The following is a 16,462-nucleotide window of genomic DNA, read 5'->3' as shown; positions in this document are numbered from 1 at the left end:
TGGAGAGAGGTTAATCGTGTCTATACCTACCCTTGGAGAGACTTGCTGTGATATTTTTGAGGTTGAATGTCTCTTTCAAGACTTTGGTCCTATTGGCTTATTGCCATAGAATTGGTATGTGTTTTCTAGGAACTGTGCTTGTTGGGCTGCAGATGAAAGCGGCGAATTTCCAAAGTCAATGGGTGTTTGTGAATAGTCGTGATGACTGAATCCTATAAAAATCATCGTCAATCCAAAGGATGACTCTGAAAGCTAATATGTTCTATATATCTATCTTCCAATTTATACAAAACAAGTCCCCTGGCGACTATATATTAGTCACCCCTCTCGCTCTTCATTTCGATAACAACAGTCTTCATGATATTTGACCCAGGCTCCAGCATAAGCTCCTGGCTATTATGCCTGTCAGTATGTGATGGCACCATCCTCGAGCTCGAACCATCAATAGGTCCACCCTCATCGCCGTCCCCAATCTTCCACATCTCAATAGCCCTATCATCCTCTGGGCGCAACGTCTGCGAGGTCGCCGTGTCATAGCCGTGTGGAGTCCAAGATGGGCCGTGGTACGGGACCTGTCCGTAAGAGCGGGCATATGATGAGTCCTTAAAGGTATTATTGAACAAGGGACGTAGGGAGGGGGCAGATGCGGAGATGATGGCGACGTTGACTTCGACCTGCGACCAGATGAGGATTTGGATCGCATCGTAGGAGACGTCTTTTGTTATTGTGTATTTGTATAGTGCGTTCAGACGGATTATGGAGGCGACGGAAGCGAATGTTCCGGTCAGCAAAATGGCGATGAGTGCGTCTGTTGCTAGAATATGTGGTTAGCTTGTGAGGTTTCGTTGTAGGGAGTGCACGCATGCTGAGAGGGCGTTGCTGACATTTTCGCCTGGTGCGAAGGTTTAGCTTCATGAGTTGTGGTAGTGGCATGATCAATATTACTATATCTGTGAGGATATTGATCCCTGCTGTGGAGAAATATGTCATGGAGAGATTGTTACAGCCTTCCGGGAAGCTTGGATCCCATGCGCGCCAGGGTTTCGTGTGGCATTCGAAGGCCTTGATGGGGTTATATCAGAACATGAATTGGTAGAGGGATATTTTAGAGTGGCACACTCACATTGACAAAAATGCAAATGACAGTGTAGGCGAAGACAAAGAGTCCGACTCCAATGGTGGCTATTCGAAATTGCTTGAGAGCGAAAATGCGATAGTACTGTGCCAAGATACTGAACTTGACCATACCCACTGAGAGGGGGTAGACAAGCTGGTAAACATACCAGTGCTTGAGTGTTGGTATGAGAACTTCCTCCAAGGGTAAATCGCTGAGGTGACGACTGAGACATGATGATTGTTAACAAGGCGATTGAGGGGCAGACATGATAGACTAGAGAAACTAACCCTGTGCCTAGGCTGACATGGAAGCCATTCATTATGCCCATGCCAATTGTGACGAACAACCCTGCTACGATCAGGTAGTCGTCCAGTCCAACCTTATGTACGAGGAACACTCGGCAGTAGACTCTCAGCAGAACACTTATACATGAGAACAATAGTAGCAAGGTCATGACCGCAAGAAAGGTAGGCTGTAATGAGCCATTGCTTGCTGATATCCAGGCCATGATGGGTCAAACAGAGGTAGAATCAAACCTGAGTTCGTGAGAGCGCTGGTAGCTATACGTGCATATGCGCGAGAGGCTGGGGCCATTTGTCTTATATCACCTCAGCGAGAAAATAATCCATGCGAGTTGATTTACATACTTTTACAGCCGGTTAGAAGGCCCCTGAATACGGCGCATGTGCTATTATTGCTTAGACTATTGTATAGAATATCTGGCCAAATTTCATGCACACTGAATCAAGTTCATTCCCAAATTTCCAATTGAACGATGAACAATACACTCAAGAATGAATTGAGCATAAAATCAGAGCTAATGTATTCCATGAATACTAGTAATACATTCTAGGACATTGAAAGTCCATGGGTATGTCCATATCTGTCTGACCTTCGAAGTATGTAGATTTCCAACCCTTGCAGGATGCAGATGGCCCCCCATACGCTAATGCGGGTACTAGACCCAATATAGAGAATTGTTTGTCGATCACCCATCTCTTCTTGGTGGGTGATCTGCCCCCTGCCTAGAGGGTCTTGGCAGGGATATATATTAGGGCTTGGATCAAGTTGTGTGCACTTAGCATGCCATCATTAGGGCATGATGAAGATAATGTTGGATTCTGGGGACGAATCTCCGCATGTCTGGATGTAATCGACAAAATCGGCCGTTCACAGTAAAATCTCCAGGGCTGTACAGAGTACTGCGTACTCTGTATAACCTTTTGATGTGGCTGACCAGCTAACGGCTAATTTTGCCAAGATCTCAATGCTGCAGATGTTTATAAGTACCGTGAATTAAAGATCTTGGAAAACAGCCGAAAAAGCATTAGCCCTAATTCTACCCTTTTGTGTAATTGGGGATAAACGGAAGGCCTTTACAAGAATGTCTTAGCCTCTTAGTCTCGGGCCACATGGTTGAATGTGCCGGAAAAGCCGCTTTAGCGCGTTGCTCCTAATAAGTGATAGTCCAGAAAATCGGCTCCGAGACCCATGTTAAAAGAACACCTCTCCCTTCTAGAAATTCGGTTGAGCGTGCAACTTTTAGAGTGTGATCAAAAATGCATTTTGGCAAGTTAATTTCGCTGGGGCTTTTGCTTCTGGTTGGCGACAGCGCTGCTTCATGCAAAAATCCCCCATTGCGTAAAGAATGGTAAGCCACATGGCAAAGGAGGCTTAATTGACTTGGCTTTTCAATATTGACATTTTTGCTTTTTCCTAGGAGAGATCTGAGCATGCACGAACGCCGCGACTATATCGGTGCAGTCCGCTGCCTGGCGGCACGGCCAGCTATGACTGGCCTCGAGAATGTAGTTACGCATTTCGATGATTTCCAGGCTACGCACAGTGACCAGACCCCCTATATTCACTGGGTGGTAGGTGCTCATCTTTCCCGATCTATTGTTGATGCTGATCACTTTGGGATAGGGTCACTTCGTCCTCTGGCATCGATACTACCTCGCCACCTATGAGAAGGCTTTACGAGAAGAGTGTGGCTACCAGGGTGGCCAGCCGTAAGGATACACTTTCTGTCGTTCGCAACTACCTAAAGAATAATACACTAACCCCAATAACAGCTACTGGAATTGGTCCCTGGATGCATCCTCGACAGACAACAGCTCCATGGCCATCTTTGAGACCGACATCTTCGACCCTGTCCGAGGGTTCGGAGGAAACGGCAAATACATGCCGGCCGACGAGACGCAGAACCCCTTGAATCTGACCGGCCGAACTGGTGGTGGTTGCGTTGAAGATGGTCCATTTACTCCCCCCAACTTCATGCTTGCCGTCGGACATCCCAAGGGACAACCTGACTGCCTTCGTCGCGACTACATACCATCGATTATGAACTTCTTCTCACGCCAAAGCCTCGTAGACCATGTGCAAGGCCAGTCTGACTATACCACTTTTGCACGGGCACTTGAAAATATCCCTGCCTTCACTCAGCCTAACATCCACGGCAGCGGGCATTTCGGTGTTGGAGGCGCGCTCGGAACACTGGGTAACCAGGCTCTCAGCCCTGGTGGTAAGTTTTCCCCCTCTTGGTTACTATGACTGTGTATGCTGATAAGCCTAGATCCTCTCTTTTATCTACACCACGGAAATGTTGATCGTATCTTCTGGGAATGGCAGCAGAAGGACCTGCCGGCTCGCTATCATCAAGTTGGCGGCCCTGTCAAGTCTATGGATTATACTGGAGTGAATGTCACCCTCGACTTCGAGATCAACATTGGAAAGCTTGCTCCCAACACTACACTTGAAAGCCTGCTTAACACCGAGAGTGGTATTTTATGCTACAGCTACTGGAATAATGGTAAACGCTAAAGGTATGTAGGTGCACAGAAAGGCTGTATGTGGCGGGACACGACTGTAGTTATACTTCTCTTTGTATAAAAGCCAATATATTCAAGCTATATAGACAACTCTACAAAACGTAACATCACTGTATATACATGTACCGTATGCCTGAAGCCTATGAAGGTTCTCGCAACGAGACTTCAACTTTTGCAGATCTCGGTTCGGGTTTCAGCCACTCCGGGCAAGTACAAGATTAATCAATTATTTGGTTTTCATTCATAAAATCATAATATCGTAGTATTTCCCTTGTTTATGCTAAGTGAGTTACAAGAATGGGTATCTGAGAGAGTTCGCTAGTGCTCAATTGATATATATATGGTGAGACAGATTGGTTCATGCAAACTCCCGGTGCGCATCCTCATACTGGGCACGAATCAGCTCGTTCTCGATCACGCGCCTCTTAGCCTTTTCTTCCTCGCTAGAGTTATCTTTGAACACATGGTCCATCTGCTCGAGAGTTCTACCCTTGGTTTCTGGCACAAAGAAGTAAGTCCACAATCCGGCGAGAATGCAAAAGACGGCGAAGAAGACGTAAGCACCGTAACCGGTATCTTGGACGAGAGGCGGGGTGATAAGACCCTGCATAAATAATTAGTATCTTTAACACATAGTGTAACCCAATAATGATAACGAGAAACTCACAATGATGAAGTTGTTGAGCCAGTTGGAGCAAGTTGAAAGAGCAACACCCTTCGCACGAAGGGAAGAAGGAAAGATTTCTGGATATGTTAGATTGGTGCCTGATAACAGGATGAAAGGAGAAAGACGTACCTGAAGGCATAGCCCACGGGATAGGACCCCACGAAGCCCCAAAGGCAAGCATATAGAATAGTAGGAAGGCCACACTGGTCCACCCTTCTGCTTTGTGGGACGGCCAATCGGCAGAGAAAATTCCGACCAAAGCAGCAATAATAATGTGGGATAGAGCCATGAGGACTGCGCCAACTATAAGCAACTTGCGACGACCAACGACGTCCATGGTCCAAATACTAGTGGTAACACCCACCAACTGTACCACGTTGAGGACGCCGGACATGATAAGTTGCATGCTCGAGTCGAGACCCATTGTCGCAAAGAGGGTAGGAGAGTAGTAGATAAGAGCGTTGATACCAATGAACTATCCATGTGATTAGCATAGGTTGATTATCTCCACATACAAAGAACTCACCTGTTGGAAGAATCCTAGTCCAATACCGATGTGAGTACGACGCCAGCAGCCCTTCCTGAAGCAATCGGCCCACGACGAAAGCTCCTGCAGAATGGAGTTCTTTGTGCCACCACCTTGTAAATCTGGATGGTTTTCCCTATTCATTTGCTGGTGGAAGCGAACTTCGGCCTGGATATCCATAAGCTCCTGACGAATACGCCTGTCGGAGGCTGGCAGGGAACGGAGCCTGCAAAGACTCTCAAGAGCTTCCTCATCGCGACCCTTCGAAGCCAGCCAACGGGGTGAGAACGGAAGAGCGTATACACCGGCAGCAAGGACAAAACCCGGGATCAATTGAAGCAGGAAAGGAAGGCGCCAGGCCCATTCACCGACCATGTATCGTGTGCCATAGGTAATCCAAAAGGCAATCACAATGCCCAGGACAATACACCATTCTTCGAGAACCAGGAGAGTACCACGGCATTCGGGGGGACCTAATAGGAGACATTGGAATAAGCATTTATATCACATGTGTGAGGAAGGAAAGAAAATCCTCCGAGGAGAAAACGTACTGATTTCGGAGATGTACAACGGTGCAACCATAGACAACATTCCGATTCCGACACCTCCAATCAGCCGAGCCACTGTCAACATTGGGTAGCCATAGGCAGCAGTCTGAAGCACAGAGCCAACAGTGAAGATAGCAACGGCGACAAGAATCGAATACCGTCGCGAGATCTTATCCGCAATCCAGCCCTGGTTGAGAGCACCAATCAAAGCCCCCAACTCAATCATCGCCGTCAACAAACCTTTCGCAAAGCCTGAGCCCGGGTTACTCTCTTCTATCCGTGGAAATTCCGTCAAGAATTGTTCCATGACCAGAATCACCGACACAACACCTTGGTCATAACCAAAAAGCAAACCACCTAGCGTTGAGCAGGCCGCACACAGGACCACGAACGGGTTGGCTGCCAGACCGCGCAGACCGGGTGGGCCATAGGGTTCGCGGTCAGAGGCAATGTTGTCCGCATGGTGAGAGAAGCCATCTACCACGGGATCATGGGATAGTTCTTTCGTAGCGGGAATGTCATCAGCCATTTTGAATGGAGATTGAGAGAGGAGTTGAAGAACTCGAAGATTATGTGATTGAAGCGGCAAACGCTTTGATATTCACCTTATACCCCGGAGGCGCTCCGATATTTATACCCATTTTCCCCCTAATTACCAAGCTGGGGTAGTATAAAAGGTTAGTTCACTCCGTGAATCGGGACCTATAGGACGGCGTGGGGTCCCCCCCGGCTAGACAAGCCAATAAGGCAAGGGCTCGGGATCCAGGTCGGGGTAGATGACGAAGTCGACGGTTCGGCCAGCGGGTTAGGGGAAGATCGGCACTATTGTGATTGTGGGGAAAACACGGAGGACATAATAGCAAGTCGTCAATTGGTGGCGGCTATTGGTATAGTTCTTGGACGTTTCAACTTCCTCTTGCGTCTATACTCGGCCTTTGAGAAATAAGGCTCTCAGCCATAACTTTATTACGCCTGGCCAGGCCAGGATAGGTCAGGTGGAAGACAGGCTCATCCCTGCAATATTGTAGGGCATATCCGCTTTTACTTTGACCCCATAGACATAGTATGGTGCTTGTCATTACATCTTCAATATTACTATCAGCTTCTCCTATCCTTTTACTCTTCATTTGCCTACCATCTATGGATATCAAGACACTGCATAACTAGTTCAAACAGATACAGGTTAACAAATTAGGGATCACTATCACGAGATGCAACGAAACTTGCCAGGTTCTAATATATACATGTGTAGTATTCGAACTCTATCATTTTCGGGCCGGGGCGTGTATTTCGGAAAGTCAAGTGACTATAAGCCGATCTATCCCGTGATGGTGTAAGACGTAGGCCTGATCCCTTCATCTGACTGAATTAATAACAGTAGAATAGGCAGAATAGGCAGAAATAGGTAGAATACCTAGATACCTAGATAATATCCTGACCAGATTCCCCACGGGGGTGTATGGGGTAGATTCCTAGATTTCCAAAATCCCCTTGATAAATTTCGGAATTCATTGTCCACTGCGTCCACTTTGACGTGGAGAAGAGCCCAAGCTGAGCGGTAACCATTTTCCCCCAACGGATTCCAGTTCCCGACCCCCCTCACCCTGCAAACATTCGGATTTCCCACTTCATTTTGCAAATCATGGCTTCCTTCATGGAGGACCTGTGGTCCAGCATCTTCACCCCAGGACCCACCCCAACGCTTTTGATCGCGACCAACGTCACCTTCGCCGCACTCCAGCTTATCTTCCTCGCCCTCCTCCTAGCCACCTACAGCCTCCACTTCGTCGCCCTATCCATCATCAGTGCTGGACTATGGTGGTCCATCAACTGGTTCGCCGCAGAGGTGCAACTTGCTCAACAAGCGCAGGAGGCTGAAAAAGAAAAACAAGAGGAGAGTGACAACGCGAAGACGCGCCGGAAGAGCCCCGTAAGAGAAAGTGCCGACAGCGACACGGAGACTGAAGCTCTCGTCGCCAAGAAGATAGATAAGTCTACTGCTGTCACGACCGGGAGTGCAACGTCCGGGTTGCTGCCCACGGCGCGCGATCAGAAGAAGCGGCCTAGCACCGGTGGTGAGGGGTCTGGGTATGGGAGCACTGATAGCGAGTGGGAGAAGGTTGATGATACTCAGTCTTGAGGAACACTTGACACTCAAGGATACAACACCTTGCTTCGAAATATCTACACACGTCTCGGTGGAACATGGTTGCACACTGCATGCTCACCAGGTCCCGGACCTTTCAACGAATGTATAGGACGCGTTTACGGTGATACAAACTCTGTCTCGACCTTTCGCGTGCCTTGGCTGGGTGCTGGGTTGGATTTAGGATTTGGATTCGTATATACGCAATGCTCTCTTGTCTATTTGTCTTGGATCGATACCCCATACTATGTAGATGGTGAAATTTACAGCAGATCGCGCTTGGTTTTGTTTTCGGCAGGAGTTTAATATCCTCTTTCTCTCCGAATACATCCATTAACAATAACATTTAAAACAACCCATCCACTGTACAAAAGGAAGTAAACAAAACCGGTGGAGGGTGAAGCTTTAGCAAATCATCCACGTGACCTTCCTCCAATCCAAACATTGAACTCCGTCGCAACATAACAGAGGCAACCATCGAACACAATCGAAGCAGCAACCAAAAAAAATCCCAGCGAGCTGCATCTCACAATGTCCGATGTCCCTTGATCAAAATGCTTTCAACCGTACCCCTCAATGTGGGACGTAGGCGCGTCTGCGGCTCCGTCTTCTCCCCCGCGTCTCTCGAAGCTCACCCGCCGAAGTCGACCTCGGATTTTCAACGCGAGCAGACACCAGTCGCATCGCTCCAAGAATCAACCGACTCCTCATCAACCTTCAAAGCAGACTCGCAATCAACCTCATTCGCGACGATTGGGGGATCGACGGATGCTGCATCTCCAGAGGAAGACACATTAAACCAGGCGCGGCAGGTGGCGAAAGAGTTTCTATCTGTGCCCAATCTGGGATTCGAGTTGCTTTATAACTTCCGGAACACTGATGGAAGTCAGGCGTTGAAGGAATGGAACCGGCTCAGCCCTCCGTCGAAGGAGACGGCCGAGGCGCTGGAGTATCTTATGCGAGCTTCTCCGTGGACATTGTTTGAATGGTATGGGAATGATATTCGGAGACATTTTCTGGTCAATTTTCGGACAGGGCTATCTAAGGTATGAAAGCAGTTTCTCGTTTGAATTTGGTTAGTCTGTCTGTGCTAACGGTCTTGTAGTTGTTAAAGTTCCCAGGAGAAGCTCTGCTCCGGACAATCGTGGACTGCTTACAGCTTGCGCGTCGAATCTATCTCGCTCCTGTCGTGCAATATCTGCTTCCGTTGATAGCTAATCCCCACCCAGGAGGGTTCTTGGCTCAACTACAGCGTGCCTTTCATACGGTGGTTCAATACAGTCTACCATGGAAAAAAATTTCACCACTTCTCGCCAGAGAGCTCACGCAAGATGCTGTGATTATCCTAGGCATTGATACCCTGGACGAGGATTCCGATGCGGATAGAATGAGCCTTGACGGAACGGAGATGGAACGGGCATACTCTGTCTCGTACAAAGACTGGAGGCAAGAATCACCCGAAGCCCAGGCACACATGATGGTCGAGGGCGAAGATAGCTGTGTGGTTATGGCAAGAGATCGACTTTTGGCGTTTCTCAACGGTCTGCAGCTTGTCGGTCTTGGCGGCGACCAGGCCCAGAAGGTCTTCGCCAACGTGATGAACGTGATGATGGGAGACTTCATTCGCGCCGCATACGCGGGTGAGTGGGAGTCGCCCTCAACCGCACCGCAGCACCTGGAACAATGGGTCGAAAATGTCTATGCACGGCTCGCTGTGCAGGTTCTCGCCATCATCCATTCCGATCCCGCTGGAACCCAATCCGGGGCAATGGAAGTGAGCTTTCGCGACGTGGAAAAGTGGCGAGTGATGGGCATTGCCCGGCTAGGAAAGCTTCGAGTCAGCGAGCTCTTTGATGTGGTCGTTGATTGGCCTGTAAGCAGCGGGGCGGTCGAGGATCTGCGACGTTTCACAAGCAACTCGTCTGGAGCACGCTTGTATGTGACGAATTTCTTTTCTATTAACTTGCTCCAGCGGCTGTTGCACCCCGGTGCTTCTACAGTCGAAATTTTGCAGGTTTACATCTCGATCATTCGAGCATTTCATATCTTAGACCCCAAGGGTGTCCTGCTGGATCGCATCGCTCGGCCGATCCGGCGATACCTGAGAGACCGCGATGACACCGTCAAGGTGATTGTTAGTGGTCTATTGGCGGACCCCACGACAGCCGACGGACCGACAACTACCAGCGACACCTTGACGGAGCTGGCAGCAGAGCTGACCAAGGTCCACCAGCATTCCATGCAAAACAATAGGAGCGAACTGGACTATGACGATTTGTACTGGGTGCCCGATCCAGTGGATGCTGCTCCCGACTATAAAAAGTCGAGGAGTGTAGATGTCATTGACAGTCTGGTTAGCTTGTTCGACTCGAAGGAGACCTTCGTGAAGGAAATGCAAACTCTTCTTGCCGACCGCCTCATCCAGAAACGCCAGAACTACGACCAAGAGATTACAGTACTAGAGCTCCTGAAGGTCCGATTCGGTGATTCGGCACTACAGGCATGCGAGGTGATGCTGAAAGATATTGCCGACTCACGACGTCTCGACCTCACCGTACGGAATGATCAGATATTGTCTGGACATCGGAAGCAAGCAGGCGTCGGAAAGCTCCACGCCAAGATTCTATCACGCTTCTTCTGGCCGGAGTTCCAAGAACAAGAATTCAAGGTCCCCGATGAAATAATCAAACTGCAAGAGCGGTACGCGACTTGCTTCGAAAAGCGCAAGGACTCGCGTAAACTCATGTGGCGCAACGCCCTGGGCCAGGTCACTGTCGAGCTGGAGTTAGAGAATCACACCTTCAAAGACGAAGTGACAACCTGGCAAGCAACCGTAATCTATGCCTTCCAGTCCGATTCAAGGGAACCCGCCACGAAAACAATCCCGGAACTCGCCGACGAGCTCGAGATGACACTTCCCCTCATACGCAGCGCCTGTCTCTTCTGGGTCAGCAAACGCATCCTCACCGAGGTACACCGCGACACCTTCCGCGTGTTGGAAATCCTCCCCACAGAAGAGGACGAGCACCATGCGCACGCAGCCGGAGACTTTAGCGACGCCTCGGACAGCGAAGCAGGTGACACGGCCAACGCAGCCGCAGCAGCTGAAGCAGCGGCAGCGGCAGCAGCAAAGGAATCCGCTGAGGCGGCTGCCATGGAGAAAATGAATGTGCATTGGCAGTTCATTGTGGGTATGCTCACGAATCAAGGACCAATGGCTCTGAATCGTATCGTCATGATGCTGAAGATAGCCGTTCCTGGTGGGTTCCCCTTCAGCAACGAGGAGTTGCGCGAGTTTTTGGGTGGTATGGTTTCAAAGGGCAAGTTGGAGATTGTCAACGGGGGTAATTACAAGATCGTGCATTAGCACTAGGCGTCTGTCGAGTGTGAGCTTTTTTTCTTTGGCGTTGCTGGAACAGATGTACAAAATACCCTCTAAAGAATATGATTTATGAATGATAGATTGGTCAATTAGTTGTATTTCAACGTAGGGTCTTCACATCTAATATCTACCTGGCATTTCTTCATGTTCTTCTTCCTCATCACATAAATTAACTTTACTCACATCTTCAGACAAAACTTCCATCCTTCAAGCAATTTGACTTGCTTTCCCCTGCAATTCTTTGCAAGCACAGGGTTCGATCGCACTTGAGCCTCTCCACAATGGGAAACAGGCACTCGGCAACAAACAATGAGATACAGAAAATATAAATTAACACAAGAGAGATCAGACACCGTGTCACGGAGAGCTATCTCCGTGGGAAGAACAAAAAGTTGGCTCAAGGAGCATGGCGCTCAGCTTTTGACGGTCAATGGAGAACCCAAGTAAGTACAGTCTGTATCCACAGCGGTCGGAGGGGCACTGCCCGCAGGTTTGTACCCCCCCCCCCCCCCCCCCCGACATGCTTCGTGTCATTAGACGGGAGGTCCCAGCCTAGTTTCAGCCTAACCTGGGCCGCAGCAAAGATCCAACCAGTGCCCTCAATAGATCCATCATTGGACGTGAGACTGAACGGTTGAGGAAAGAAGAAAAAGAAAGAAAGAGAAAGTGGGATGGGGCAGGTGTTTATATTTTTCTGTGGCTTAAGGCGATGGGGGAATTGGGGTGGGTGACGAGCCCAATACGGAAGGTGCACATTGGTATCCCATAAAAGTAAACAATCTCATTTCCAGAGCAACTTTAGAAATGGCAATACAGTCAGATGATATCGAAGCTGCCGTCATACAGCGATGATACGGAAGTCTCTTACCTTGCCATCTATACAGAACCTAAGAAGCCATACCCAAGGCCTACCCAATCCTAAACAATTCAGAGAAGAAAGGGTAAAAAGAAGAAAAAGGTATCATTCGAATCTATAACCCCAACCCGCAACCAGCCAAACCAAACCTCACTCCGCATCCAAAAGCGCAACAGGAACCTGATCATCGACCTGAATCCCGCCCCTCTTCTTCTCATTGCTATCCCAGAATGGCAACTTCCACCCACCCTCATTCTCAGGCGTCGCCAGCCAAAGACGCATAAGATGACGGCGCGGGGCAGGTGGTGCATGATCTGTATACGCGGTGCGGGCATGCAGGACGTGTGCATTTGACAAGAACTGAATATCGCCAATATCGAGAATCATGTGCAGTGACAAGCGCACACATGTTTCTTCCAGTACGCGCAGGGCTTCTTGTTGTGCGTCTGACAACGGGGGGATGATTCCTGCATCGCTAAAGCGGCCGAGAGAGCGGACATAGTATGGGTCCCATCTGGTATTATTGTTAGATACTGGAATGAGGATTATGCATTGGAGATGGGGCGGGGATGGAGGGGCGGTGTGATGGGACTTACTTTGTGTAGACACGGCCTTTCTCGCCGCGCTCGAGGTACACCACGCTGGTGCGGATATAATCTTCCTGTCCCTTGCTTGTCTCGCCCTTGCGGTCGAAGTACCAGATTGGTTCGGTGAGGGTCTTGAGGACGTCTGGGCGTTCGACGGCGAGGGCGTTGTAGACGTGATGAGAGGAGACGATGTCTGATTCGCCGCCTTCGAGGGCCTTGGCGATGCAGAGGAGGCCGACGATGTCTGAGTCGTCGGCGTGGAAGTATTGGCTGGATGGGGAGGGTCAGCCGATTGCTCGTTTTGTGTGCTTGTGAATTCACTGGAGACTGAGACTGTCAAACTCACCGAGCATTAGTGCGATAGATGCGCACTTTGTCAATCTGGGTCGAGTCCTCGCCGAGATCCTTGACGTGGCCAAGGACGTGGCCGCGACTGTTCTGGCTGACGAAGTAGCCGAGATATGTGCCGAGACCCATGTATGCCACGGCGGATTTGTGGTTGCCCCATTTCTCGACAGGGAAGCCCTTGAAGAGGATGAAGCCCTTGCCGTCGATGAGGTCTGCGCGCAAGTCGTGTAGGTAGGCGGCTAGATTAGGAAGTTGGAAGTTGGTCTATTGAAGGTATGATTAGTTTCGGTTATATAGTTTTGTAGATAAGAATTCTGATCTTCTCTCACCTTCGAGATTCCGGTCAGTGGGGTCTTAGATGCGAGGAACACATCTGATGCTGAGCTCAGCTCATTGATCTGGTCCTGGGTGAAGACATGCGTCCATTTTTCTGGGTTCTCGCGGTAGTCCTCGGCTTTCCAGACTGTTGGGCCGGTGATTTGTTTAGGGAATTTGTCGAAGGGGATGATGTGGTCGTATAGTGGGGGATGCTGGCCGGTGGTTTTTAGTCCATCTGGGAACAGATCCCATGAGATGGGCCCTGCGAGGTTGTGAGGGGCAGTTGGGAGAGAGGATGTAGCAGCGGGAGCCATGATTAAAGAGAAGGTTAATACGATATACAGAGCACTAAATGCAGGGTTGTTGGTTTTTATTTATATTCTCAGTTGTAGATGAGCAATGTAGTGGACTTTATGGCGTGACAGGAGATAATTTTACGAAGTCTTCCAATGTTATTGTATAGCGGAAGGCTGAAGAAGTGAAGCTGATTGGGGAAGGGGCCGAGATGGCGCAATTTGCGGGGTAGAATGTTGTGATGGCAGTGGGGGAGCACGTATTTTGCTTTATATTTGGAACTATACAGGACAATAAAGAGTATGTAAAAGGAATTCATCTTAGATTCCTGTGTAGTAATTGACGTTGGATCAACGTTGAAATAGGGGGTACCCGAGGATCCGACATGTAGTAGCTAACCTTGGAGCTATGGAGTACACAGTATAGCTTTAATATAAATCGTATACATCTGCATCCAACCAGTCACAGTCTCGGCCGATAAACTAAGGTTATCCTCTAGCACAACATATTATGACCACGACCGATCACCGGCGGTCGTGCATGAACCGGCTGGTCGGGTTGCTTGGATCCAAAAAAAGAAATGATCAAGGCAGATCTCAGCTATCAGCCCATAAATGTAAATAATCTATCGGGCGAGAAGTCTAAGATCCCTCAACGCTTTATCTTAAATATGGGCGGCTCTTAGGGCTTGCGGAAGCACATGGTTGAGATCTGTCCACGCGTCGCTTTATCAACCGACTCGGCTCGCTTCTGCTGTGATAATTCACGCTATATCCTTGGATCTATGTCAAAATACTTACCTTCTTATGCAACCACCTGCGAATATCGCGTAGAGGTTGTTCTTGCTCTCGCGCGCATTGACATACCTCTTAATGGTCTTTGGATGCACTATTTCAACATCTTTTTCTTTCTTTCCTTTCTACTGTCACTTTAATCTATATATTTTATGACGTTAGATTTTTTTTTATGTCGTTCTTGATGCTATGCTTCAATCTTCTGCAGACATGGATTCAATTTCCTCTTTTGGATGCCCCACCAGATTACTCAAATCCTTATCGGGCGTGGGGATGCGAGCGCCCTTTGACATCGAAGTTTTTCATTTCTTATATTCGTAGATTCATATATCCTATTCTCGCTTGGCACATTATATTCACTTGAAAATCACTTGGATAGAGGATATTCAAGCCCATGGCCCAACACAAGATCCACGTGGCCGTGCTAGATGCCGACATTCCCTGCCTCTCGGTATATAAAGCGCGAGGTCTATACAGTTCGCAATTCCGCGTCCTCCTGCAAGCAGCCGCCGAACGCCTGAACAAAACGCCAGAAACCCTCCAAAATGGACCTCTCGCCGTTCATGTAACGGCCTTTGATGCCATAGGCGGGTCCTTACCTCCTCTGGAAACCCTACGAACCAACCTCAAGTCCCCAGCCGAGCCTCACACCGGCGGACCACTGAGTCCAATAGACGCGATCCTAATCACGGGCTCAGCATCCTCAGCATACGAAGACCAGCCCTGGATCCACGCAATGCAATCCTACATCCAAACAGTGCACACACACTACCCAAACGTAAAGCTCTTCGGCTCCTGTTTCGGGCACCAGATGATCGCCCAAGCTCTCCTCAGCACCAACGCAAACCCAAACCACCCACCAAAATCAGCATTCCATGTTGCGCACTCCCCTGCCGGGTACGAAATGGGCATTCAGCCCATCACCCTCGAGCCCTCCTTCACCGCGCGCTTCTCGCCTCTTGCGCGCGCCACAGCTCAGAATCCATTTCGCATACAGCTGATCCACGGTGATGCGGTGGTCCCGACGCCCGATGCTCAAGCTGCTGCGGGCGAAGCGGGGGTCTCGCTGCCGGCACCATGGTCTAGTATCGGGAGTAGTGCGCAGTGCGCTATCCAGGGTCTTTATAACCCTGGTCGGGTCCTGACGTACCAGGGTCACTTTGAATTTGATACCTTTGTCAACGGGGAGCTTGTGCAGGAGTTTGGGCGTCGTGCAGGTTGGTCGTCGGCGGTTGTGGCAGAGTATCTGGAGCTGATTTATCGCTCGCGTGTTCCTGGGTTAGAGGATGATGATGATGATGCCAAGGCTGCTGCTGAGGCGGTTTTATTGTTCTTTGCTGGGGAGGATGGAGATTTGATTGGGTGTGGTGGCGGTACTGGTATGATTACGCCTCCGCTGGATTGATTGAGGGTTTTCTTTACGGTCGGGGTGAGATGTGACTATGCTTGGATATGTATGGGATTGAGCGATATTGGCTGGAGAGCTACGCTTTTCAATCAGTTATTGGGCACAATTTGTCGAATCCGGTCTCTGCATTTCTGCATTTCTGCGGTTGAGCGACTTTGTTGATGTTGAATCCCTTGAAAGGTAAGCCCCGCAGCAAGGGTTTCGGATAATGCTACAAGATGGGACATGAACGGGATGTACTGTACAATTATAGTCCGCCCTCACCCCCTCGACAGTGGCGAAAGACTTACTTGCCATGATGATTGTCGGACCCTGCATGGCTAAGGCGCATTTGGTATGCTGCTCTGCAGGGATCAATGCGGTGTGAACAAGGATGTAGATAGGATTACGAGGTACAATGGCCATAGACGTGCATTAGATCCGAAAGATCGGATACAAGTATGGAGTGAGTATAATTATAGGCATGAAAGCACCTGACGTGAAATCCAAGGCAGATAAGATACAATGTAGAACAAGAAAGTCTCGACTCGCAAGCTCTCCACTCATATTAAGTGGAGCGTGACATGCTTGACATTTATAGATGGTGTACATTATTCTGGTAACAGCTTAGATGTATTTTATATATATCAATATATTATCA

General features: G+C 49.1%; 7 protein-coding genes across 7 annotated transcripts; 4 read left to right on the top strand and 3 right to left on the bottom strand.

Annotated features, from left to right (window-relative positions):
- Positions 1-314: 314 nt before the first annotated feature.
- On the bottom strand, positions 315-1,436 carry N7517_007299 (uncharacterized protein; the record flags this gene model as incomplete). Its single annotated transcript, XM_056725029.1, has 4 exons — positions 315-814; positions 885-1,062; positions 1,124-1,340; positions 1,405-1,436. 4 exons carry the CDS (start codon positions 1,434-1,436, stop codon positions 315-317), a joined length of 927 nt encoding a protein of 308 aa, XP_056581279.1.
- A 1,240-nt stretch (positions 1,437-2,676) lies between these two features.
- N7517_007298 (tyrosinase family protein) lies at positions 2,677-3,940 on the top strand (the record flags this gene model as incomplete). Its single annotated transcript, XM_056725028.1, has 5 exons — positions 2,677-2,768; positions 2,838-2,991; positions 3,044-3,129; positions 3,193-3,641; positions 3,693-3,940. The coding sequence occupies 5 exons, from the start codon at positions 2,677-2,679 to the stop codon at positions 3,938-3,940; spliced, it is 1,029 nt and encodes a 342-aa protein (XP_056581278.1).
- A 366-nt stretch (positions 3,941-4,306) lies between these two features.
- N7517_007297 (sugar porter family MFS transporter) lies at positions 4,307-6,218 on the bottom strand (the record flags this gene model as incomplete). The annotated part of the gene is made up of 5 exons (XM_056725027.1): positions 4,307-4,552; positions 4,616-4,692; positions 4,745-5,090; positions 5,142-5,614; positions 5,693-6,218. The coding sequence occupies 5 exons, from the start codon at positions 6,216-6,218 to the stop codon at positions 4,307-4,309; spliced, it is 1,668 nt and encodes a 555-aa protein (XP_056581277.1).
- Positions 6,219-7,331: 1,113 nt separating this feature from the next.
- On the top strand, positions 7,332-7,829 carry N7517_007296 (V-type ATPase assembly factor PKR1; the record flags this gene model as incomplete). The annotated part of the gene is made up of 1 exon (XM_056725026.1): positions 7,332-7,829. One exon carries the CDS (start codon positions 7,332-7,334, stop codon positions 7,827-7,829), a length of 498 nt encoding a protein of 165 aa, XP_056581276.1.
- A 560-nt stretch (positions 7,830-8,389) lies between these two features.
- Positions 8,390-11,202, top strand: N7517_007295 (anaphase promoting complex subunit 2; the record flags this gene model as incomplete). Its single annotated transcript, XM_056725025.1, has 2 exons — positions 8,390-8,881; positions 8,941-11,202. 2 exons carry the CDS (start codon positions 8,390-8,392, stop codon positions 11,200-11,202), a joined length of 2,754 nt encoding a protein of 917 aa, XP_056581275.1.
- A 1,021-nt stretch (positions 11,203-12,223) lies between these two features.
- On the bottom strand, positions 12,224-13,640 carry N7517_007294 (TauD/TfdA family dioxygenase; the record flags this gene model as incomplete). Its single annotated transcript, XM_056725024.1, has 4 exons — positions 12,224-12,587; positions 12,670-12,930; positions 13,007-13,272; positions 13,338-13,640. 4 exons carry the CDS (start codon positions 13,638-13,640, stop codon positions 12,224-12,226), a joined length of 1,194 nt encoding a protein of 397 aa, XP_056581274.1.
- Positions 13,641-14,808: 1,168 nt separating this feature from the next.
- Positions 14,809-15,819, top strand: N7517_007293 (type 1 glutamine amidotransferase; the record flags this gene model as incomplete). The annotated part of the gene is made up of 1 exon (XM_056725023.1): positions 14,809-15,819. One exon carries the CDS (start codon positions 14,809-14,811, stop codon positions 15,817-15,819), a length of 1,011 nt encoding a protein of 336 aa, XP_056581273.1.
- Between the last annotated feature and the right edge of the window lie 643 nt (positions 15,820-16,462).

The sequence above is a fragment of the Penicillium concentricum genome (genome assembly GCF_028827145.1).
Source record: "Penicillium concentricum strain IBT 3081 chromosome Unknown utg000002l_segment0_segment0, whole genome shotgun sequence".
Classification (NCBI taxonomy): Eukaryota; Fungi; Ascomycota; class Eurotiomycetes; order Eurotiales; family Aspergillaceae; genus Penicillium; species Penicillium concentricum.
Note: the sequence above shows the minus strand (reverse complement) of the source record. Positions and strands in the feature narration are given on the sequence as shown.